General features: G+C 34.7%; 1 protein-coding gene across 2 annotated transcripts in view; it reads left to right on the top strand.

Annotated features, from left to right (window-relative positions):
- Nucleotides 1-26539, top strand: part of SMCHD1 (structural maintenance of chromosomes flexible hinge domain containing 1) — a 154634-nt gene that overhangs the window by 53197 nt on the left and 74898 nt on the right. For both annotated transcript variants that reach the window (XM_003995046.6, XM_045041660.1), the window contains 10 exons: nt 1482-1626; nt 7244-7340; nt 8671-8743; nt 11291-11430; nt 12092-12226; nt 14036-14263; nt 20339-20487; nt 21402-21490; nt 22060-22178; nt 25635-25802. In XM_003995046.6, the coding sequence (XP_003995095.3) occupies nt 1482-1626; nt 7244-7340; nt 8671-8743; nt 11291-11430; nt 12092-12226; nt 14036-14263; nt 20339-20487; nt 21402-21490; nt 22060-22178; nt 25635-25802 (1343 nt within the window). The remainder of the gene's footprint in view (nt 1-1481; nt 1627-7243; nt 7341-8670; nt 8744-11290; nt 11431-12091; nt 12227-14035; nt 14264-20338; nt 20488-21401; nt 21491-22059; nt 22179-25634; nt 25803-26539) is intronic.

Here is a 26539-nt window from a genome sequence, read left to right as displayed (position 1 = left end):
GACTATGGGGCATCACTCCCAGAATTTCTGACTCAGTAGGTTTAAGTGAACCCTAGAATATGCCTTTCTAATAATTTCCCAAGGGATGGCTGAAACCATTAGACTAGAGACCACACTTTAAGAACAGCTGGTGGGGTGCCTGGGTGGCTCAGTCGGTTAAGCGGCTGACTTCGGCTCAGGTCATGATCTCGCAGTCCGTGAGTTCGAGCCCTGCGTCAGGCTCTCTGCTGACAGCTCAGAGTCTGGAGCCTGTTTCAGGTTCTGTGTCTCCCTCTCTGACCCTCCCCCGTTCATGCTCTGTCTCTCTCTGTCTCACAAATAAATAGACGTTTAAAAAAAAAAAACAGCTGGTTTATAGGAGGTTTTTATGTATTCGGGATTTTAAAACTTTGTTGGATATGTTGTAAATATTTTATCATATAAAGCATCTCTTTTAACTTTGTTCATTATAACTAATAAAATGTATTTTGCTAAATACATTCTTTCATAGCTCCTGAGTACAGTAATCCCTCTTGTGTGCAGCAGAAATGTTGCAGTACCACAACCAGTGAATCCCTTGAAATTGCAGATAGTAACAAATCATATTATGTACTGTTTTTTCCTATGTATACCTACCTATAATAAAGTATCATTTATAATTTAGGGGCAGTAAGAGATTATATAAGAGTAAGAGATTGTTGTAACAATGAAATAGAACATTTATAAAAATATACAGTAATAGAAATTATTTTCTTTCTTAAAAAATCTTATACTACTTTACTCTTCTTGTGTTGATGTGAGATGATAAAATGCCTGTGTGATGAGGTGATAAAATGCCTATGTGATGAGATGAAGTGAGGTGAATGACGCAGGAATTGTAACATAGCTTTAGGCTACTATTGACCTTCTGAAACTATGTCAGAGGTGGAATCATCTGCCTCCGCACTACAGTTAACCACTGAGAGGAGGAATATTGTGTTTTGCCTTAGTTTCTCCTATGATAAGGTTATAAAGTTTTTCTTCATTATATTCTAATAATTTTGTAGAATTTATATATAGTGAGATAAAGATCTGACTCTTCCCATGAGGCTTATAGGTATGATTTATGTAGGGGAGCCTGGATGGCTCAGTCAGTTGAGCTTCTGACTCTTGGTTTCGGTTTGGGTCATGATCTCATGGTTCGCGAGTTCCAGCACAGAGCCTGCTTGGAATTCTCTCTCTCTCTCTCTCTCTCTCTCTCTCTCTCTCTCTCTCTCTCTCTGTCTCTGTCTCTGTCTCTGTCTCTCCCTCTCTCTGTCTCCTCCCCCCCCCACAGTGTCTCTCAAAATGAATAAATTTTTAAAAACACTAGATTTAATTTATATAAGTTTTTCACAGATTTAAAATGCCATCTTTGTCATAATTTAATATCCTGTATATAAAATATGGCTGTTTCTGACCTATGAATTTGCTTCTCATGTTTACTTTTTTTTTTTTTTTTTTTTTTTTTTTTTTTTTTAAAGAGGGTAAACCAGAGAAGTTTTCATTTGGTCTTATGGATCCTCCTTTTCGTGTTGGAGTCCCATTCAATATCCCTCTGGAGTTTCAGGATGAATTTGGTCATACTAGTCAACTAGGAAATGATATTCAGCCAGTTTTTGAAGCAAGGTAATTTGAAGGATCACTTTGTATATGATTTTTCATATTTACTAAGCATTTAGTCTTTTTTTTTTAGCTTAAATTATTTGTGTGTGTTTAACATTAGATTTATCATTTAGAGTGTATAGTATATTTTATAATATCTGGGGGATTTATTTACTCCCAGGCTATGCTTTGTGACTACAGTGTCATTATAAATTGCTTTAGTTTTGACAAATTATTGTTAAAGTTGTTCAAGTGAAAGTGATAGCTCTGTCTTACTCCATTTTATTCTGCAAGTATGAAAGAAAGTTATTGCTACTTAAACTTAGTGTTATTGCTTACTCTAGAAGGTTTTTAACCTGGTAATACAGTTTTGGGTGTTTTTTTTTTTTTAAACTATAGCCATAAAGTTTATGGTTTCCATGGAAATTTGAGTCTTTCCTTAGAATTTCCCTCTATGTAATAGTTCTTTAGTGTTGTGATTGGCTTACAATAAGAAATCAGAAACTTAACTATGATTGAGGATGTTCATTATTTTCCATTCTCTCTTTTTAAGGTGCTTTGGGAGAAAGTCTTGTTCATTCTCAAGAGCATGAATACTAATTGTTTCTTTTTTGCATTAGCTGCCAAATTTGTCTTTTTGAGCCCACTTTTTACGTATGTTTTCTTCTCTTGTCTCTGCACTTTTTTCCCTTTGTGTTGTAATTGTTCACTCTTAATCATCTGAGCATGTGCTATGTTGTAGGCATTTGTAGTTAGACATATGGAAGTGAATAAGGACATAGTATTTGCCTTCTAGAAGCTCACATGGTTAAGTTCTTGAAAAACAATATATGGTTATAAAAAATACTCAAAATGAGTTTTTTAGCTTTATGTTCTCTTAAGGTGCAAAAACTGATGTTTGTCTTTTGACATACTGCATTCGGTTGAATATTAAATGGTAATGGAAAAGTTGAACACTTAAATGTGTTTGTTTAAAAATAAAACACTTAGGGGCGCCTGGGTGGCGCAGTCGGTTAAGCGTCCGACTTCAGCCAGGTCACGGTCTCGCGGTCCGTGAGTTCGAGCCCCGCGTCGGGCTCTGGGCTGATGGCTCAGAGCCTGGAGCCTGTTTCCGATTCTGTGTCTCCCTCTCTCTCTGCCCCTCCCCCATTCATGCTCTGTCTCTCTCTGTCCCAAAAATAAATAAACGTTGGAAATAAAAATAAAACACTTAAAAGTATATCCCTTCTAGTCACAAATAGAAAATATTAGTGCATTATTTTGTACCTATTATTGATTATAATTCTATCCTATCCTTATAAGGGTATTCTTACATAAGAACTCTCTGTCACATGTGCATGCATATTTATATTTGGAGTTTTCAACTTAGTGAAAAAAAAATCCTTACTAAAAAAAAAAATGTGAATTTATCTTCAACCAAGACCATTTTCTGAGTGGGTTTCTTTTTTTTTTTTTTTCAGTGTTACATTAATTAAAAAAAATCATTCATATAATTTAAAGAATCAAATAGTATGTTAAGGCTTATTATTAAAAAAAAAAGGGCAGTTTCTTTTCTCTCTACCCTCTCTATTCCACCCACAACTCACTTCTCAGAGAACCATTTTCAACTTTCTTACTTGAATCTGTTCGTAACTACTGCCACATACCTACATTTTGAATTGCTATTCTTCATTGTTCAGTTGTAGGCATTATTGCTTGATTTACAGCTGTAGATAAAGATATCCTCTTGTTGCCACTTCAGTTACAGATAAGCTTCCTTCCTATTCCTGTATTCCTCAGTAAAGTTTATATTGTGGCTTGATTGGTATTTAGTGCTTGCTGTGTTGCAATTATGTAGATACTAGTCACTTTATTGTACAACTTTGTTACTTTTTTCCTTGGATAAATTTATTACAAATTAAACCCTACGCTCTCTGCCAAATTGTCTCATATCCTCTTAAGATGTTTTAAGTGCATAGATGATCTATCAGTTTCATATTTTTGGAGACATCTCTCTTGGAGCTTGTGATGTGCTCAAGTCTATACTGATTGTGTTTATGCTTGTTATAGTTGACATTCTGTTATCTTCCTTCACCTTCATCTTAGCAATTCCCTTTGTTCTCTGTGTTGAGGAAATAAAATTAAAAACAAAACCTACCCCTCAACCTAGAAAACTTCTTCATAAAGGTAGAAGAGAAAACAGTTTCATTATTGACTGAACATTAAACCAAAGTGTCATAATTATCATAGGCATTCGGATAAAGAGATTGCAAAGACTGAAGAAAACCTTACTCTTTTATGTGGATAAGTGGCTATAACTTATATATTCATGTTTTAAAGATGAAATAACTAAGTTTACCACTGGCTGTAGGATTTGCAATTTGGAGTCAGGTGACTGGAAGTTAGGCTCAGAAAACTGGGAGATAGGGATTTTTACCTTTTTTTGATGAGTACACTGCAGAGAGTTGTCTTTCGGGTCCTTGAGGAAACATTCCTGAATTGTGAGACTGTTAAGTAGCTTATTTTACTTAGCATTTACTTTTTCATGGCTCTCCAGTTTTTTAGAAGCTTCTCTTGCTGAAACACATCCTTCACTAGGTTCCTCTGAAGGAGTACCTGTGAGAGACAGTTATTTCTCAAAAATGTCTCTATTCTACTTGATTGTATTGAAAGTTGGGCACTATTTTCCTCAAAATTATGAAAGCATTGGGGCGCCTGGGTGGCTCAGTTGGTTAAGTGTTTGACTTCAGCTCAGGTCATGATCTCATGGTTTGTGAGTTTGAGCCCCGCATTGGGCTCTGTGCTGACAGCTCAGAGCCTGGAGGCTGTTTTGGATTCTGTGTCTCCCTCTCTCTCTCTGCCTCTTCCCTGCTTGTGTTCTCTCTCTTTCTCTCTCTCTCTCTCAAAAATAAACATTTAAAAAATTATTAAAAAACTATGAAGGCATTGCTCTATTTTTGCTTTTTAGCTTCTGCTGTTGATAAATTTAAACTTAGTTTTACTTTCATTTTTGTGTTTTCTGTGTATTTTTTCTGAAAGCTTATAGGATCTACTTTTAATTCTCAACATGGCAAAATTTTACAGTAATACATCTTTGCAAAGGTCTCTACATTATTTGAAGTACTTTTGTCTGCTTTCCATCATCACTGTTTTTTCTTTCTGGTAACCTTATGTTTTGGTAATGAACATTCTGGACTGCTTCTCTGATTTTCCCAATTTTTCTGTTTTTCTTATTTTTGTGTTTCTGCTTTCCTTTCTGACAGATTTTTTTCAACTTTACAACATTTCCATTGAATTTTTCCTTTCTGCTTTTCTTTTAAAAAAGATGATTTATTTATTTTGAGAGAGAGAGGAGAAAGAGAATCCCAAGCAGGCTCCATGCTGTCAGCACAGAGCCCGATGTGGAGTTTGAACCCACGAACCCTGAGATCATAATCTGAGCCAAAATCAAGAGTCAGACGCTTAACAGAACCACTCAGGCAATCCTCCTTTCTGCTTTATTTTTAATTTCCAAGAGTTTTCTTGGTTCCCTGAATTTTTTTTTTTTTTGTAGATCTTGTTTTGTAAATGTAATACATTTTTTCATTGATAAATGATGGTTTGTTTTTTTTTAAAGTTTATATGCACAGAAAATCTGTTTCTCCAAGTTGCTTTTTGTTTGTTGGTTTTTTATCTCTTGAGATACCTGGTAGTCTTTGGTTTTCTGCTTATAACTGAATGACTAAAGTGTAGATAAGGAAACAGAATGTGGGAGAAACTGTTGACTATGAACTCCACTATAGGATGATATATCTGTAATGCTTTATTGGGGGAAAATCCTGTTGTCAGTATCTTCAGGTCTTTTTCTTGGGCTAGGCAGTTTTCTCAAATATTTAGTCTCTTGCCTGGAGGGGAGTGGTTTGGCTGTCCAGGTTCCTAGCCAGTCCAGGAACAGGGCTGGGATGGGAATAGGGATGGGAAGGTCTCAGCATCCTTATACATTTATTCAGGATTACTCCTTCTATACTTTTTAGTATTTTATCCTATCTTTTGCTTTATCTACCCTCCCACACCCCCATGTAGAGATTCTCTGTTTTAGCCTTGTCAGAGATTAATCTTCCAGTCATCTGCCACAGGCCAAGAGGGGAGATCTGGGGATCCAAATTTGCATCAATCTTTTTTTTCCACCTTTCTCTTACCGGCCCCAGAGCTGTACATAGAAATTCTGGGTCATAGTTTGTTTTCTAGCCTTTTCCATTGCTATTTTAAGGTTACTTTTTTTTTTTTTCTTTAAGGTTAAGTTTTCTTGAGGGACTACTAAGTCCTATATTCTAGGAGATGAGTTTTATTGTCCTTGTCTCTTTTTCATTTCCTTCCTTTGCTTAGCCTTTTAACAGTAAACAAAAGAAATCCTTTTGTTCTCAAAGTAGAGATTTAAGAGATAGTGAAAGCAGATGTGTATGTTTAATATCCATTTCTCCCAAGGAGTCTATTTTATCTTACATGTCACTGTACAGCTTTTTTTGAACAAGGCATGTTATTTAATTTTTATAACTTATTCACTAATACCTGTAAATATTTAAATTCCATTTTTCAGAAAACTTAGGCTTTTTTCTGCCTTTTCCTTTTCTTCCTTCACCTTACCCCTTGACAAGAGTAAAATGTTTACAACGTAAGGACCTACATGTGGTCAAAGATGATTTAGGGAATCTCAGTATATATTCTAACAAAGTTACATCATAAGACTATACTTGATTATTTGGACTTTATCTAAAATTGCTATTCAGTTTTATAAGTGCCAGATGGGGCACCTCGGTGGCTCAGTTGATTGAGTGTCCGGCTCTTGCTGCCGGCTCAGGTCATGATCCCAGGATTGTGGGATTGAGCCCTGCATTGATCTCTGTGCTGACAGCATGGAACCAGCTTGGGATTCTCTCTCTCCCTCTCTCTGTGCCCCTCCCCTGTTCACTCTTGGGCTCATGTGCGCGCGCTCTCTCTCTCTGTCTCAAAATAAACTTCAAAATATATATACACGTGTGTGTGCGTGTGTGTGTGTGTGTGTGTGTGTGTGTGTATAATTCCACAAATTTTCTAACATCTCACTGGGTGAAAGATTTGAAAAAAATACATGGCAAAGTCTGAAGATGTCCCTAATAGGGACAGGTGGCCTATTTGTATATTTCCTTTTCTTAGACCTGGTCTAGCATTTGTTGATTTCCTGCTTTGTATCTTATTCAATAAATGATGTTTTACATTTTATAATTTATCATTTATAGGGTATGGCCCAGTGCTATCACTTATGGATCATTTATTTTATGTTTATTTTTGAGAAAGAGCGCATGCAGGGGAGGGGCAGAGAGAGGGAGACACAGAATCTGAAGCAGGCTCCAGGCTCTGAGCTGTCAGCACCCCCTGATGTGAGCCTTGAGCTCAAACTGCGAAATCATGACCTGAGCTGAAGTCAGACACATAACTCACTGAGCCACCCAGGCGCCCCGGATCATTTTTCTTTCTAAAAGAAGTTTTTGGGAATTTTCTTTGGTTGAATTATTCCATTTTTTTAAAATAATATTTTATTAGAAAGGTGAATCAGACATGAGAATGGTACATGAGCAAGTAACACATTTGTAGCTTCTTTGGTGAGTTATGGAGGGGAAGTTAAAAAAAAATTTATGTTTTCCAGTGGTTTATCTTTGCATTATGAAGAAATAACCAAAGGACCAAATTGTGTAATTCGAGGCGTTACAGCTAGGGGCCCTGTAAACTCTTGTCAAGGCAAGGTAAGCATTGTACTGAAATATTATAATACATGTTTATTTCTTTTGTCATAGAAATGAAATGGAAAATTTCAAATTGGATAACATATATTTGTGACAGGATGACAATATGGTGTTCCTAAGAATTAGGAATATTTCACTGAACTTTTACATCTCTAAGGAAAACTAGCATGTTTGCCTTTGTTTAACAGTAAATTAGATATTTTTCAGCTGTCTTCATATTCATTCCAGTCTTCCAATATTCAAAGTCATTTTTTCAACAGTGACCCAGTACTACGTTTCTTTTTTCTCCTCAACTTTTTAGAACACAAAAGTATGAGAAACGTTAGCTCACATTTATGAACGTGTTGGGTTTGGTATCTGGATTAAAGCAAAGTGGTTGAGGAGGAGGGATAAGGTTAGGAAAGTAAAAAATACAAATTCCAATAAGGTAATTTTTCAATCAGGTATATAAAGCAGCTAGTAGATTTACATGACGAAAGGGATTACTGTGGCTAATAACAAGTAATACATAGCCTTTTTTCACTGCATCATTAACTTACAATATGTATTTAAAATTTTTCTGTCAAAATGGTGTTTAAAATAGAGCATGTGAATGTCTTTAAATACTGTATGCTATACTGTATTGTTTAGTCAAATTAAAGGTCAAGTTCTGTACATCTTTTGGAATTCAGAGTTTTCTGGAAGAAGAACTTGAAAATCAGGGAAATTTGACTTTAGTAAGATAAGCTTACTAAAAAAACTAAAATGATTTCTAGGTTTTTATAATCTTTTTTGAAATAACTTTATATTTACAGAAGAGTTGGAAATACAGTATAGAGAGTTTGCATATGCTCTTTACCCAGTTAGTTTCCTTTATTAGTCTTATATAGTCAGCATTTATCCATTCTAAGAAATTAACATTGCTACAATACTAGTAACAAAACTGTAAACTTTATTCACATTTTACCAGCTTTTTTGTTTTGTTTTGTTTTTACTAATAACTAGTGTTTCAACCCAGGATCTAATCTAGAGTACTACATTGCATTTAGCGATTTCTAGATTTTTGGTATTTTACACTTCACTATTTTCTGTATTTTTTGTAATCCCCATCTTGATTCTGATTATTCAAAGGTTATTCCTTTTGAATTAGAAGAAGCTGGTATCTCTAAGGGAGTAATAGAAGTTAATTTTTTTGACCTTTATTTCTTATATACATAAATGATAATTTTAGTATAAATTTACTGAATAGATTTCTGTAATGTTATGGAAATGAAAAGCAAAAGTCAGAATTGAGATGATAAACTACTGAGCTTTAGGACTTGGATTTAATTAAAGTAATTTTTTTCAACAGAATTTTAATTTGAAGGTTATTCTGCCGGGTTTAAAAGAAGACACACAGATTTTAAAAATTAGATTACTACCAGGTAATGTTTTAAGAAATACTCCTAATAATCACCTTTAAAATAATATTCCTATTATAAAATACAATGATGAGATGGTTTTTGGTTTGGTTATGGTATAAGTCTTGAAAATAATTTGAATGTGAAACAAATCACTGACAGAAATGACTAATAGAACAAAAAAGGAAAACCTTTAGGAAGACATTATTAAAGCTCTGAAGTAATTGGGAGAAAGGGAATATTGAAAAATGTATTAGGGAACCACTCTTAGAAATATACTAATTAGGCTTATATTAGAGCCGGACCTGTCTTTATCTTTTCTGATATAACTGTAAATGTTTCATTTTTTAAAAAAGAAAAGTTTTTCATGAATTTATGTTGTTATTTTGATAATGATTTAGCAACTTGATAATGAAGTTACCTTAAAGTAACAGGGTAGGAAATGCTGGCTAATTTGAGGGGCAGTCTGTCCTAGGTTCAAGATAATACATTCTGGTATTAGCCCTTCTGGGTTTGAATCTAAGCTCTGTAATTTATGAGTTAGGTAAAGTTGTCTTATACCACAGTTTTCTCAAGTATAAAATGAGACATCCACTTTCTCATGGTTGTTATGAGGATTAAATGAGTTAATATAGGCAACCCTCACTTTGCAAGATTTTTTGGTAACTGAATGGAGGACACAGTTCCAATATATATGAGTTCTCACTAACAGTACTGTGCAAAGTGAGATGTGCTTGTAAAATACCTACAATAGTGATTGGTATGTCAGTTTTAGCTCTGTTTTATTAATAATAGTATTATCATATCTTTGTTCACATGACTCTGTACCATTTATTTAAAAAAAATTTTTTTTAACATATATTTATTTTTGAGAGACAATGAGAGGCAGAGCATGAGCAGGGGAGGGGGAGAGAGAGAGAGAGGAAGACACAGAATCTGAAGCAGGCTCCAGGCTCTGAGCTGTTTGTTAGCACAGAGCCTGACACGGGGCATGAACTCACAAACTATGAGGCCATGACCTGAGCTGAAGTTGGATGTTCAACCGACTGAGCCACCCACGTGCCCCACTTTGTACCATTTTTGGATGTGAAAAGAAACATGTTAGCTACATCCTTGTACAAATTCAAATAGTTTGATGCTTCCCTCAAGCATAAATTGATGAAGATGTTTAAATCAGCACATTGTTAGAAGTATAAGAATAAAATTGTTGGAGTACCTGCCTAACTCATTTGGAAGAGCATATGGCTCTTGATCAAGGTTGTAAGTTTGAGCACTGTGTTCAGTGTAGAGATTACATGCACACACACACACTTTTTAAAAAAATATTAAACGCTAAATAAACGCTTGCAATGCTTTTATTTTAGAGGTTAGCTAAAAAGTATAGATTTGAGTAGTGAAATCCTTAGTAACCAGATGGTGTGGCATTATTTTTGAATTTGACAATGAAAATTGTGAAGGAAAAAGTAGCATGGTATGATGATAATGGTCAAGAAGTTTCAGATTACTTAGAACATAAACCTGAGCCTGCTGCTTACTAGTCATGTGACCTGGACAAGATACTTAATCTCTCTGGATTCCAGTTTTCTCATTTATAAAATGAGGATAATATATTGCCCTTTTCATTAAGATTATTGTGAAGATTATGAGAATAGTGCTTAAAACTTAACACACTGCATGGCATTTGGTAAAAAGTAAATAATGTTGCTAACATTAGTGTTTTTCGTAACTGTTCTTTGTGAATTTTTGTTACCAGCATTTATCATAAATTGTATTTAAAAACATCAATGTTTACGGGGCGCCTGGGTGGCGCGGTCGGTTAAGCGTCCGACTTCAGCCAGGTCACGATCTTGCGGTCCGGGAGTTCAAGCCCCGCGTCGGGCTCTGGGCTGATGGCTCAGAGCCTGGAGCCTGTTTCCGATTCTGTGTCTCCCTCTCTCTCTGCCCCTCCCCCCTTCATGCTCTGTCTCTCTCTGTCCCAAAAATAAATAAACGTTGAAAAAAAAAAATTTAAAAACATCAATGTTTATGGAGTACATCAAATCATCTTGGTACAGTAGTGTGAACCCTCTTAGATCTAAGAGGAAACTTGTAGCTTGCTTGTAACATCAGAGTAGTGGACAAACAAGTAAATTATCTGGTTATATCTTTACATAAACTAATCCTTTGAATACTGTTAACCTAAAATGTGTTTTTTTCTTAATATGTTTTTGAGAAACTAATCATTGTGTAAAGTTAAAGTGAGTAAAAGTATTTTTTAAAAATTCTTGAATATTTTTTTTCCAGGATCTCTTTAAGGTTTTACACCTGTAGGTAATTTCTAGCATTAGTTATTGTGTTATAGCTTGTTGCATAAAACTAAGTCTAGACCTCAAATATATACTTGAGACAACTCTGATCATTCATAGAATCTATACATTTTGGGGATAGAAATGGTTAAACATGGATATTGCTTATTTTTTTCTTGTCATTTTTAAGATCTTAAAACTTGAAATGTTACAAGTTGTTGTTGTTGTTTCAGTATTTCAGTCTTAGAAACTTGAATCTGTATTTCATTATGTAATTTTCTGGTAGGTCCCCCTCATCGATTGAAAGTGAAACCTGATTCTGAAATTTTAGTTATAGAAAATGGAACAGCTTTCCCATTTCAGGTAGAAGTTCTGGATGAATCAGACAATATAACAACACAACCAAAATTGATTGTTCATTGTAAGGTAAGTTACTGTAGGGTAAGAAGAATATGTAGATTTTATTTTGAGTCCTATGGTAGTCAGTGGACTTGACTGTCTCTTGTACCTACTTTATAGTGAGACTTAAATTGTATTTAGGCCTTTAATGATTATTCCATGGAGAAATTTGTGGGTATCTCATTGCCTATACTTTCAGCATCTGTAAGCCAGTAAAGGTGTTAACTGTATCAAGTTTCATAAAGAATTTTATAAACAAAACATTTTTGTTTTGTCTATAAATGGACCCATCCTTTCTTGGTCCATTCCCCTCAGTTTAGATGAAGTATTTAATTTATGGGTAGAATGATCTTTCAGGGTTAGGGATGGGTAGACAAATGAAAATAAGTTAAAATTTAAAAAAAGGCACAAAAAGAAAAGGAAAACCCAAATAGGTAAAATTTAAAAAAAGAATAGTGTTTGAGGAAGTTGGTGTTTCAGAAGACATAAATCTTAGTTAGAATTATAGAAAATTACTCTTTTCATTCAGCAGTTGTCTAGAGTATCAGTGAATTCTGTTTCACTTTTTCCAATTTATAGCCAGAAATAGTAGCTGTATTTGAAATTATTTGAAAATTTAAATAATAGTTCTTGAATAATTTGGTACATTTGATTGGGGTCTTACAATTATTTTGTATGTTTTCAATAGTTTTTCGGGGCTCCAAACCTTCCAGTCTACGTTGTAGACTGCAGCAGTTCTGGAACCAGTATTTTAACAGGATCTGCAATTCAAGTGCAGAACATTAAAAAAGACCAGACTCTGAAAGCAAAAATTGAAATACCTGTAAGTTGTTATTGTTATTCATTGATATTATGTTGTTTTCATACAAATATTTTTAACAGCTTTATAATATTTTAAGTAATATTTGACACATAAAAATGAGGTATTTGTGGTTCTTTTAGCTAAGGTGAAGAAAAAGGCAATGTGAAATGGTATAGTGAGTAACATTTTGTATTAGTAATTTTGATTAAAGCTTTTATAATACCTATGGCTATTGATTACATATTCCTAAAATTAATTTTTTCTTCTATTAAAATGTATTTATTTTTTTGTTTCTTATAGTTAACACTTGTTTCTTAGAAAGTTTGGTAAACAACCAGTGAAGGACATATAAATAATTCATATGTATAATTTTAAAAATAAATACATGGTTACTATTTTCAAGTAGAGTTTTGTGGTAATGTACTAATAGGATACTTGTTACTGGATGGATATACATCATGGCTGTAAGTGAAGCCAGCCTGGAAGAGGGCCAGCAACTGACCTCCTAAGGTTGCAAAATGAGACAACAGATACTTAAGTTAAATATTTCAATGTGATTTCTCCATTATTGGTATTGTAGATGATGAGTAATCTAACCAATTGATTAACTGATGCTTTTCTACTCATTATACATCAGTTAACATATCTTGAGTCACAAAAGGGTAAAATATGACTGTGTTGTTTTCACTAGAATGAGATGGCTCGTTACTTCATTCCTCTTCTTTACAAGCTGATTATATTGATAACCTTCAAATAACTGTTACGCAGTTTTTTAAATTCAGTAATGTGGGCAGCAGGCTTTTGAGCATGCAATCGATCAGGAAGAAGAGACTTGGAGTTTGGGAGGAATCTGGGTTTGGGAGCAAAGAGTAACAAACATTAGGAATTACATAAATACTGTAGAACAGCAGCAGGCAGAAGACCAAGAATCTAGATCAGATATGCAATTAGAAAATGTTATCCAAAGGCAGTAACTCTTGAGTTTGAATCAAGTAAATGCAATATGCTTATAGTAGAGATGTATTTGTTATTTCCCTGATAATTCTGGAAGGTAGGAATTTTATATATATCATCATTCATTTGATTGGGCTTTGATAGGAATGACTACAACTGGATGAGGAAGGAGAAATGGGCTAAATAAGATTGTAAAAGTATTTTAGGCTTAGGCTTACTTTGAATTTTGTATATCCTGTGGAATGCACTATGACCTAGATTATGAAATAATGAATGTAATGTTTTAATTTTTTATGCCTTTAAAATCAGTTTAGTGTAATCCAGTTTATCTGTACTGATATGTGGAAAATTGTTGTGCCCATAATATAAATGTGCCAGCTTAGCCTTCATGGCATCTAGAGTTCTCATTTAGCTATAAACAACATTATTCACTCACTTAGTTTCAGTGTATTCAATGTATTCAATGTATTGCTTCAATATAAATAGTGTATTTTATGGCAACTATTTTCTGATTTTATGGGAAGTTACTAATTTCATACATTTTTATTCTTATTAATAGACGATAGTCACCGAATCTGTCATGTGATTACAAATAAGGGAGAGCGAATCTTTTTAAATCCAAATATGCTAGTTTTTGGCTTTAAGAATGTGGCCACTGTCATTATTTATAACTTGATGGTATAAAATAGGAATTATTAATGGTATAGTGTGATCTTAATGCCAAAACTTATGGATATTAACAGTGTATAAGATGATCTTCCATAATATTGGACATAAATTCTTAAGCAATGTAGAAGACTCACCACTGAAGCCCAAAAATAGGTTTTCAAAAAGTGCAGATGTCATTCAGTATATCTTTCTGTGCTCTTTTCCTAGAGTTGTAAAGATGTGGTACCCGTGGAGAAGACTATTAAGTTGCTTCCTAGTAGCCATGTTGCAAGATTACAGATATTCAGTGTGGAAGGACAAAAGGCAATCCAGATCAAACATCAGGATGAGGTTAATTGGATAGCAGGCGATGTTATGCATAATCTTATTTTTCAAATGTATGATGAAGGAGAAAGAGAAATCCACATAACATCAGCTTTAGCAGATAAAATTAAAGTAAGTATCTCCAAATAGTTATTCACAAGAATTTTGTTCATTTTATGATTGGAAGACTCTGAACAAGAAGTTTTATCAGGTAGCTTCTAAGAAGCTTGTCAGAGACAAATAGTACTATTATTTAAAATTTCAGGGTAGAGACATTTGGGTGGCTGAGTCAGTTAAGCTTATGATTCTTGATTTTGGATCTCATGGTTCATGGGTTTGAGCCCCATGTCAGGTCTATACCAACAGTGCGGAGCCTGCTTGTGTGTGATTATCTCTCTCCCCCTCTCTCTGCTCCTCTTCCATGTGTGTGTGTGCAGTCTTTCTCTCTCTCTTTCCAAAACAAAAAACAAAAATTCCACACTAAAAACTTTTTTATGCACATTCATATGAATGATTCATATGTAACAAATGCATACTTAAGAGAAATGATTTGGACGCTTAGCAAAATGCCAAAGATTGGAATTCTCTTTTAGTTGTATACTTCCTGACCAACTGTATTGCTGCAGTCACAGCTAAGATTACCATACCAAAGCAATGTATAGTATTTGTAGCTGCTCTAAAGGCACTAAACCAAAGGTCTGTTAAAGGCAGACAGTGAAACATTACTGTTACTGTTTTAACTACAGGGCCCTGATTTGACCATTTGAAATTGGCATATCACTCTCTCAAAGCCTGATCTTAGAAAACAGTTTTGTAGATTCTCAGCTTCATATGGTCCTCATCAATCTGTTGTAATCTAAATTTATCATTTGCACCTTGTTAGGGTAAATCTGTATGTCGAAACCTAACATCTCGTTTAACAACCAAATCAAAATAGATTGTTGTCACCGATAGTAGATACCTGTAGCACTCCTCTTATGATTGATCGTAAGACTAGTGGGCATTCTGTGCTTCCTCCTTTCAAGGTACAGTCAGTTCTGCTATAATGAAACACATGCATTTTTTAAAACTTTTTTTAATGTTTATTTTTGAGAGAGAGAAAAACAGCACAAGCTGGGGAGGCTCCAGGCTCAGAGCTGTCAACACAGAGCGCAATGTAGGACTTGAACCCATGAACCTTGAGATCATGACCTGAGCCAAAGTCGGACGCTCAAACACCCCAGTCTGAGCCACCCAGACACCCCAAAACACATGCATTTCTTAAAATCACTGTGCCAGATAAAAGGGTAAAAACCAACAAAAATCACAGGGTGTATGGGGGAAATGGGAATTAGAGGCACAGTACTCAAATTTTATCAGTCACCCATTAAAAAAAGATAGAAGGGGTGCCTGGGTGGCTCAGTTGGTTAAGCGTCTGATTCTTGGTTTCACTTCAGGTCATGGTTCATGAGATCGAGCCCTGAGTCAGGCTCCATGCTGACAGCATGGAGCCTGCTTGAGATTTTCTCTCTCTTTCTCTCTCTGCTCCTCCCCTGCTCACGTGCCACTGTCTCTCTCTCTCTCAAAATAAACATTAAATAAAAACATTAAAAAAAAAAGAATACAGCCTTAAAAATTAAAAAAAAAAACTGATAAAGTAGTCCCAATACGTTAGTAACAATAACACATTAAATGACTAAAAAGTCCACAAACACTACAATAATATGTCAGTTTACTTTGTAGAACTGAGTGCAAGAAGGGTTGCAGCTTGTGGGTTACTGTAAAGTTGTGGAAACTCCACTAAGTGTGGACATGTGTGGCTCAATATACATAATCACCTGAGGTGGCTGGCAGGTTTGAGTTATGTTACTTGTGTATTTCTGCATGGATTAGTTTAGCTGGGGACAGTTTTCTGGGTTCATCTATTGTTTTCATGGATGAAATTGTACATAAGACATAAAATTTGCTTTATTCTCAAACTGTTGCCTAATTTTTTAATATCCTTGAAACAAATACGCGTTTTCAAACCAAACGTTATAGCAGAACTGATTGTACTTTTTCGCTTGTCATCCATAAAGAAAAGAACTCCTTAAATCTTGTGTGAGAAAATAATTTTTAAAAATCCAGTTTTCTTTAAGGCAGTTAGAGACAAATAATTCCTCCTTTCTCTGGAAAGCCAACATTTGCAGGCCCTTATATAAGGGGTCCCAATTAACTAAATTTGTGGAGAGTTACTGTGTGGGATAGGAGGTAATTATTTCTTTGTACTATTTCATCCTATAGTCATCTTGAGTTTCCAGATATAGGATCTAATATTTAGCCTGTGTATGGCGTGTGGCAGGAGGGGAGAAGGAGAGGGGAGAAGGAGAGGTAAAGAGAATCTCAGGCAGGCTCCACTTCCAGTGCAGAGCCTGACTGTGAGATCATGACCTGAGCCAAAACCAACAATTAGATGCTTAACTGACTGAGCCATCCAGGGTGCCCCCTTGGGATCTGACATTTTAAAAGAATTGTTCAGTAGGGGTTCAGCTGCCTTTACTTCTAAATCTTACTTGAAATATCCCTTGTCCCATCCAGTTTCTTTTTTCCCTCCATAATGAAGGACTAGAGAATTGATAGAGAAATAATCCTGATCCTTCTTGGAAGGGGAGGCAACTTGTGTTTTATCTGTATCAGTAGACTTAAAGTTGAGTGATTTAATAGTGGTGTCAGGAACCTGGCTTCTGAACTGGTTCCTTGCTTTCTCATAGGTAGGTTCCCACATTGTGGTTTCTTATCAAGATTAAGAAGAAACATTGACTTGAGAGCCTCTACCTGTATATAACCTTCTTTTTGCCGTTCAATAAGCATTGTGACCAGCATTTGACACCTTTTGGCTCAAATTTAGTAGTTAAATACTTCTTGGGTTCCAAAGATTTTAAAACATGCACCTCTTTGTTGGTAATAAAAGATATCAAATGTTATTTTATTATATGTATAGTTTTTAAAGTGATTTCTGTGGTCTTCAGAGAGTTCTCCAATATTGAGGAAAGTTAACCCTGAGCTGGGAATCTATTGAAGGGATAGCACGGCTAGAGTGGGGGGAAGAAAGCCTTTTGGAAAAGTATAACTCCTGCTTTTTCCATTATTTAAATAAAAAAAAAGGTGTGTGTACAGACTTACATATATATTTACATATATTTATATATATGATACAGTATAAAAGATGATTAAAATTAAAAAGGTGACTAAGAAGATTAGAACAGCTTAAACTGAAACCTTAAGAATCACAACTATAGAAGGCTAAAAGAGAAAGGTGAACTAAGAATTCTTACGTAGAAAAGATTAGAAGTTTAAAAGTAGGATAGAAGTAGGGTGCTCAACTTAAAAAAGGGATCAAGTGGGGCGCCTGGGTGGCGCAGTCGGTTAAGCGTCCGACTTCAGCCAGGTCACGATCTCGCCGTCCGTGAGTTTGAGCCCCGCATCAGGCTCTGGGCTGATGGCTCAGAGCCTGGAGCCTGTTTCCGATTCTGTGTCTCCCTCTCTCTCTGCCCCTCCCCTGTTCATGCTATGTCTCTCTCTGTCCCAAAAATAAATAAACGTTGAAAAAAAAAATTTTTTTTTAAAAAGGGATCAAGTAACAAATTAGTATGTGGAATGCAGGAGATTTAAAATGAAAGAGCTAAAAGCATCCAAGAATGGATTAAGACTCAAAGGTAGCCAGAACGGTAGATGATTTGTTTTCTCATCTTAGTGAATAGGAGCTAACCCAGATCTCATTCAAAGCCCCCATTAAGAGGTTTCTTTTAACAAAAATTTGAATATTACTCTCAGAATTGATCATTTGATTTGATGTGTATGTTATTTTAAGCTATAATAACCACAGTGGTAATCCTATGGCACAACGTGAAAGAAATGACTGAAAAAATTTTATTCCACTGAAAGATATGGTAACATTAACAGTGAAGACAAAGAGGAAGCATTTAAAAATTTGAGTATAGTTGACATACAATGTTATGTTAGATTAGTTAGGTTACACACAACCTAGTGATGACAAATTTGCCTCTTCACCACAACTGTAGCTACTGTCTGTCCTATTATGTAGTTATTACGTTATCATTGACCGTATTCTTTATGCTGTGCCTTTTATTCCTATGACTTACTCATTCCATAACTGGAAGCTTGTACCTCCCTCCCCTTGACTCATTTTGCCAAACTCCCCACCCCCCTGCCCGCACCTTCCCTCTGGCAACCATCAGTTTGTTCTCTGTATTTATATGTCTGATTTTGTTTTTTGTTTATTCATTTGGTTGTTATTGTTTGTTTTTTAGATTCTACTTATGAGTGGAATTATATGGCATTTGTCCAACTTATTTTACTTTGTATAATATCCTCCAGGTCCACCCATGTTGTCTTATATGGCACAATCCCACGTGTTTTATAGCTGCATAATATTCCACTGTATATATACACCACATTTCCTTATCCATTTGTCTGTTGATGGACACTTAGGTTACTTCTATATCTTGGCTATAGTAAATAATGTTGCAGTAAACATAAAGGTGCATGTATCTTTTTGAACTAGTGTTTTGTTTTCTTTGGGCAAATACCCAAAGTTTTTGTTTTCTTTGGGTATTCCACCCAAATAGTGGAATTATTGGATCATATGGTATTTCTATTTTTAATTTTTTGAGGAACCTTCATACTGTTTTCCAGAGTGGCTGCACCACTTTGTATTCCCAGCAGTGCACGAGGGTTCCTTTTTCTCCACATGGTTGGCAACACTTGTTTTTTCTTGTGTTTTTTTTATTTAGTCATTCTGACAGGTATAGAGTGATATCAGTGTTGTTTTGATTTGCATTTCCATGATGATTACTGATGTTGAGTATCTTTTCATGTGTCTGTTGGCCATCTTTATGTCTTCTTTGGAGAAATAGGTATTCAGGTATTATGCCCATATTTTAATCGGACTCTTTTTTTTTTTTTTTTTTTTGGTATTCAGGTGTAGGAGTTCTTTATATATTTTGGATACTAACCCTTTATTAGATACGTCATTTGCGAGTATTTTCTCCTATTCAATAGATTGTCTTTTAGGTTTGTTGATGGTTTCCTTTACTGTGCAAAATCTTTTTATTTTCATGTGGTCTCAGTAGTTTATTTTTGCTTTTGTTTTTCTTGTCTCAGGAGACATATCTAGAAAAATGTTGCTATGGCTAGTGTCAGAGAAATTACTGCCTTTGTTCTCTTCTATGATTTTTATGGTTTCTGGACTCACATTTGGGTCTTTAATCCATTTTGAGTCTGTTTTTGCGTATTGTGTTAGAAACTGGTCTGGTTTCATTCCTTTACACATAGCTGTCCAATTTTCCGAGCACCATTTATTGAAAAGACTGGCTTTTCCCTTTGCATATTCTTTCGTCTTTTGTCCTAGATTAATTGGTTATATATTCGTGGGTTTGTTTCTGGCTTTGTATTCTGTTCCATTGATTTATGTGTTTATTTTTTATGCCAGTATCATACCGTTTTGATTACTGCAGCTTTGTAGTATGTCTTAAAATCTGGTACTGTGATACCTCCAGCTCTGTTGTTCTTTCCTAGGATTTCTTTGCCTATTCTGGGTCTCCTGTGGTACCATACAAATTTTAGTATTATGTGTTCTGCCTTTGTGAAAAATACTGTTGGTATTTTGATAGGGAGTGCATTGAATATGTAGATTGTTTTGGATAATATGGACATTTTAATAGTATTCTTCCAGTTCATGGGCATGGAATATCTTTCCCTTTGTTTTTGTCATCTTTAGTTTCTTTCATCAGTATTTTGTAGGTTTTGGAGTACCGGGCTTTCACCTCTTTGGTTAACTTTATTCATAACTATTTTATTCTTTTTGGTGTAGTTGTAAAGTGTTTTTTGTTTTTTGTTTTTTTTTTTAATTTCTCTTTCTATACTTCATTTTTAGCATATAGAAACATTTCTGTTTTCTGGGTGTTAATTGTATATCCTGCCACTTTACTAAATTTATTACTTGTACTAGTTTTTTGGTTGGAGTCTTTAGAAGAGGGAGAAACTTCTTAATCTCACTAATATATGTATGAACCACTGTCATTTATGGTCATAAAGGGACTTTCTTTTTCTTTGGAGGTGGTGAAGATGGGTTATAATTTAACTTTGATTCTTCAGTAAGATAAGTGGCATTAGGAGTACATTAGGCTAAGCTTTATATTATTCTTAGGTATATAATTTCTCTTTTAGGTTAATTGGACTCCTGAGATTAACAAAGAACACTTGCTACAGGGTCTGCTTCCTGATGTACAAGTACCGACATCTGTGAAAGATATGCGCTATTGCCAGGTTTCATTCCAAGATGATCATGTGTCTTTGGAAAGTGCATTTACAGTAAGGTTTGTGGGCATATTATATTTTGAGGTATTTCAAAATTCAGCATATGATAACAAAAATACTTGTCTCCAAAGCACACTAGTGAAAGTTATTTTTAATGTAGAAAAGATTGCAATTTCTGTGAAATAAGGTAGGTTGTCTTTGGAATAAAGTTTCACAGGAGATAGTGATTAATTCATCAGTCTTTTTACCTCTTTGGTTAAGTCCATTCCTAAGTATTTTATTCTTTAGTATACCCTGTGCTTAATGACCCTCTGGTATCTGAAAGAACTAGAACTGTCATTAAAGGAAAGCCCTCCTAGTGCAAGCAGCAGTGAAAACACCTGTGAAATGACAGATATTAAAAAATATAAAAGATACAGTGTGATCAGTGTGTTGCTCAGAAGGAAAAATTTTCATTGCTTCGTGATTAAAGCTGAGTCCTACCAGACCACTATGTATTGCTGATAGAAAAGGGAAGACTTATGTAAATATATATAGAAAAGTCTTTTACCCTGGCCTCAGTTTCTTGCTCACCTCTTTCAGTAACCTTATTCACTTGAATTCCTCCATCCGTTTTCATAGTATTTCCAGGCTCCATAGTTGAGATAAAATTTTTAGATATACTGCTCTCCACCTGCCACCTGATCTCTTGATGAGTTATTTTTACTGACCCACCTTTTCTTTCTCAGTTTTGTAGTCATAATTTCCTTTTAATCCAGCATGGATGCTATGATTTAACACTTTGCAAGCTGTCTTTTCTCTGTTTCCATTTGGTTTAATAGTGATGTTATATAAATTGAGGTATTTTTGGAGGGGTGTTGTATTTAAGATTTAGAAAGTGAGTGATATATATATGCTTACTCTTTAGCATATTAAAACTAAGTTTTTTCTACAGTCAAAGGTAGAACTAAAGCCTTTTCTTAACTAATTTCAGGCCACTTCCTGATGAGCCTAAACATTTAAAATGTGAGTTAAAAGGAGGAAAAACAGTACAAATGGGCCAAGAGCTTCAAGGAGAAATAGGTTAGTATGGTCTGCATTTTTTCTTTAAAATACTTTTAGAATATGTGCTTACCTACATTCACATTTTGGCATACATGATCTGAAAGGAAAGCTTTGGTTTTATATACATTTGGTGTTTTAAAATCTATTGTTAGAAAAGATTGCTGTATTTTTAATATCTTTGCCTAGGCTGACATAACTTTAAAATCATTTTGGCAAAAATAGTTTCTTGGGAAAATACTGATTTTTGTTAGAATAATAATAGTTAACATTAAAACTATCACATTAAAAGTGCAAAGTAAACGTATCAGTGGATTCACGTTTATTTTTCTTACACTTAGAATATTACCTGAATTAGAATAATATTGAATTAATTTCTTCAAATTTTGTAGTAAGATTAACATCAAAATGGTGTTATATATAATAAATATAAACATACTTAAGTAGATTGTTGATTTTTTTTTTTTTTTGGTAGCGATTATATAAGAAACAAGTATTTTTTACAAAAAAATACATAAGAGAACAAAGTTACAGTGGTTTTCCTAAGCATAATTTTAAGTGTTAAAATTAAACTTTCCTTTTTTATATAGTTGTAATAGTTACAGATCAGTATGGAAATCAGATTCAAGCATTTTCACCAAGTTCTTTATCTGCGTTGGGAATTGCTGGGGTTGGACTTGACAGCTCCCATTTGAAAACTACTTTTCAGGTATGATTACTTTTCATAGGAGTTGGCTTATGCCATTGGTTTACATTTAACAACATTTGGGAAAAACTAAAATAACCAAAGAAGTTTGATTTTGGTGTTAACAATGCAAAGTCACAAAAGGGATTAAGACGGTTTTGTTATGATCAACTTTAAACATATGCAAAAAATAGAATAGCAGAGGTAATCCCCATGTTTCTATCACTCAGCCTCAATAATCACCACTTTCCACTTCGCCATGTCTTTTTTTTTTTTTTTTTAAGTTTATTTTGAGAGGGAGCGCGTGCACAAGTGGAGGAGGGATAGAGAAAGAGGGAGAAAGAGAATCCCAAGTAGGTTCTGCTCAGAGCCCAATGTGGGGCTCTATCCTACCTGAGCTGAAACCAGTCAAGTGAGCCACTCAGGCACCCCATCATTTTGAAGCAAATTCCATACGTTATAATGTCATCCATACATTGGTATGTCATACATGAAATGTCATCCATAAATATTTTGATATGTATGTAAAGGTAGTTTTTCATAAATAAATAAAATTTTAGTGCTTACATCCTGCATTAACCAGGATGCTAGTGAAAAAAATTGGGGAAATTTACAGCTGTGCAGTTATTTGAGATTAACTTGAAAAAAAATTACTGTAGTGGAATTGTTTCAGTTTAAAACAGGCAAACATGATGTATTCTGCTTGGAAAGATCAAAAAAAACTCTCAGGGAAAAAAAAGATGTGGGAGTCCAGGCTTTAAGGAACCTGCCAGGCCATAGTAGGTGAGAAAGGAATTCTAAGGCCCAAGTAAAGCTGAATCCAGTTAAGGCATTTAATGCTTTCTAAAAACTCTTCTTCCTTTTAGAGTCTCCATTACAGTCTTTAACCTGACAAAGGAATCATAAGAGTAGTCTCTTTGTTGCCCTTCCTTACTAGAGTTTCTTATTCTCACTAATCTGTTGATGGTATTCTAGTTCTCACGACACAATTCACTATGTCTTAGTGCCAAAGAACTTTTAATGATGTTTTGTTTACTTTACAAAGATAAAGTTTAGTGTTTGACTTTCAAGTTTTTGCATTATTTATCTCCACCCTATGTATATATGAAATCAGAAGATAACTATGTTTCTGCTGTATGCATGAGCAACCTGTGCCTCCTATCACTTTATGCATAGACACCCATCTTCATTCAATAATTTCTCCTAAATTATAACCTGCCTTCCTGCCTCTTCAGTTTTCCCTATCAGAGTCCCATCAGCACGTAAACATGCTGTCATATTTCTCATCTTTTTTTTTTTAAGTGTATTTATTTATTTTGAGGGAGTATGTACAAGTGGGAGAGGGGCAGAGAGAGGGAGAGAGAGAATCCCAAGCAGGCTCTGTGCTGTCAGTGCAGAGCCTGATGTAGGGCTCAAACTCAAACCGTGAGATCATTGCCTGAGCAGAAATCAAGAGTTGGACACTTAACTACCCAAGATACCCCTGTCTTACCTCTCATCTTAAAAGACAAATTATAACCGCCCCCCCCCCCCCCCCCCATCAAAACATCCTTGGGCTCTAATTCCCTGTCCATCTGTTGCTCTCTTTCTCTTTTTTCCATGGTGTAACTCCTTGGAAGAGTTGTATATACTGTTTCCACATCCTTTTTTGTCATTCTAAGGCAAGGCACTCATCATTTTTTTTTTCCGTTTCACCTGACCAAATCCATTGTCCATTTTCCTTTCTCATTTTATGCCACCTATTAGATCTATCAGCATTTTATACTGTAAATTTAGACTTCATCTGCTTAGTATGGCCTAAAATATCCTTAAAGTATCCTACCACAGCATAATCTCCCACCTTTCTCCATAGCTCATTATTCTTCAGCCAAGGTGACTTACTTTCTTCCTGTTGTCATTTTACAACTGAGGTATACTATCTTGACTTGTTTTCAAGCATCAGGAGTCTACCCCCAGTCTCTACAGAGAAAAAATCAGAGGCTTCTGTTTTAAAACTATTTTTTTAATAGCGTTTTTTTCTAAATAAAAAGTAGTTTTAATATGTTATTGATTCTTCAAATTATTTCTGCATTTGCATAAAATGTACTGCTATTCTGAAGTACATTCCTTTGATAATCTCGGCATTAGACCATAGCACCTTTCAGAATTTTATATTTAATTCTATTTGAACTCATCTACAGTTTGTAAATGCATATACAAATTTCCTTTTCAAGATTGGAAGTAAAACCAGAATAACTTCCAACAGGACTTAAACAAGAAATCATGTCTTCAAAAGGCCTTTTAATGATTCAGTAATAAATATGGAATTCTAGGTTATACTTCATATATTTTCAATTATCAGTATGTTTTACTAATGAATATTTGTTTTCCAGATATTGAAAAATTCTGAACTCATTGGGGTTTGATTAAGTTTAATTATTTTGCAGTGTCTTTGTACAGAAAATGTTCTACTAACAGTTGAGAATGTCAGACATGAAATTTTAACGCTGATTATTAACATCTGATGGAGTAGGGGCACCTGGGTGGCTCAGTAGGTTAAGTGTCCGACTTCAGCTCAGGTCATGATCTCACAGTCCGTGAATTCCAGAGCTGTATCAGCTCTGTGCTGATAGCTCAGAGCCTGGAACCTGCTTCGGATTCTGTGCCTTCCTTCCTCTGCCCTTCCCCCTTCCCCTCTCTCTTTCTTTCTCAAAAATAAACATAAAAAATTTTTTTCAATCTGATGGAACAGATTTGTGTGCATCACAAATTTGAGATAAAATTGTTAAGGATCAGTGTTAAAATGAATACTAGGGTACTCGTGCCACTGTGGAATTAGTTTATATCATTCCATCACATAGCAGAAATTATAGACTAGTTTCATTGATTCCCATTAATATGCTGTGAACCTAAAATTGGGCAGTAACAAATCAAAGCCCCTACCTTCTTGGAGATCACCTTACAATGGGAAGAGCATGCAGTAGGTAGGAAATGAGGGATAAGAAAAATAAAATGGGGTAGTGGAAACAGTACCATTATATAGGGTAGTCAGGGAACACCCCTCTGATTAAGGTATCCTGTATGCAGAAACCTAATGAAAGGCCATGTAGATTGGTAAAGAATTTTGCAAACATCAGGAAAGAACAAGTGCAAAGCACACTTTTTGGGCAGCACACTATTGGGCAAGCACACACTTTGCTGTTTGGGGAATAAAAAGGAGATGGTGGAAATAAGAGGTTAATTAGGAAAAGAGGAGATAAAAAGACATAGCACCTTTTAGATCTCTCTCTCACAAAAAAGAAATTCAGCTTCTCCTTTCAAGGAAGTGAATTTGATAGTATGCCAGTATTGGTATGTGTGCAAATTATTTGCCATTAGTTATACGCAGAAACATATCTGTATGCATAGTGGGTTAATGACAACATTTTCTTTTTCTTTTTTTTTTTTTTTTTTGAAAACTAAACATTACATCCCTCTTTTCAATGTACCTTTCCTCACTAGGAAAATACACAAAGTATAAGTGTAAAAGGCATCAAATTTATTCCAGGCCCTCCTGGAAATAAGGATCTTTGTTTTACTTGGCGTGAATTTTCTGACTTTATTCGAGTGCAGCTAATTTCTGGACCACCAGCAAAACTTCTCCTTATAGACTGGCCAGAATTAAAGGAGGTAAGTAACTGCCTTGATTAAAGGAAAGAATTTACTATCACATGGCTTATTACTTTCAGGTTGTGAGTGGGTAGATATATTTTACTGTTGAAGTAACAGCAAATAGCAATGGTAACAATAACAAAAGGACAAAGTAATATACTAAATACTTCGTTATTTAATCGTTATTCATCACTTGTGTCCTCATTTGTTAAAGAATAGGGAAATAACTTGAACACTGAGAAATGTACAGTATGTTATTTGTGTTAGAATTTAAATTAAAAAAATTTTGTAAGAGTGTAATCACAACTTAAAATTTTATTACAGAAATTTTCGAACATGCATACAAGTGAAAATAGCATAATGAATCCCCAGGTTTAACAGTTACTGTTTTTTTCCCAATTTTGTTTCATCGTTCTGTCTTACTGTCTTAAAATGTTTTCTCTGGAGTTTGACAAAGCACATCAGATATCAAGTCATTATACACATGAAAACATTGGCATGCCTTCCTTTACAAATAATTAAATCTTAAGTATAAACTTTGAAAATTTCTGTTAAATCTGTTGAGTTTTTACTAAATGTTTAGAATTCTGGTTTTAAAATATTTGGATTTTTGTTTTTCAGTTTTGGTCTAGCAGGGCTCTACCTGTTGGTATGACAGCTTACATACTTTTGTAAAGGAAGATGAGCTTATCACCATGGTTATGGATGAAATTAATACTTTTAAAGGAGTACATCACCTAAGAAAAGTGTACATT

The sequence above is a fragment of the Felis catus genome, chromosome D3, assembly GCF_018350175.1.
Source record: "Felis catus isolate Fca126 chromosome D3, F.catus_Fca126_mat1.0, whole genome shotgun sequence".
NCBI lineage: Eukaryota > Metazoa > Chordata > Mammalia > Carnivora > Felidae > Felis > Felis catus.
The sequence above is the reverse complement of the archived record's forward strand: the minus strand, read 5'-3'. Positions and strand labels throughout refer to the sequence as shown.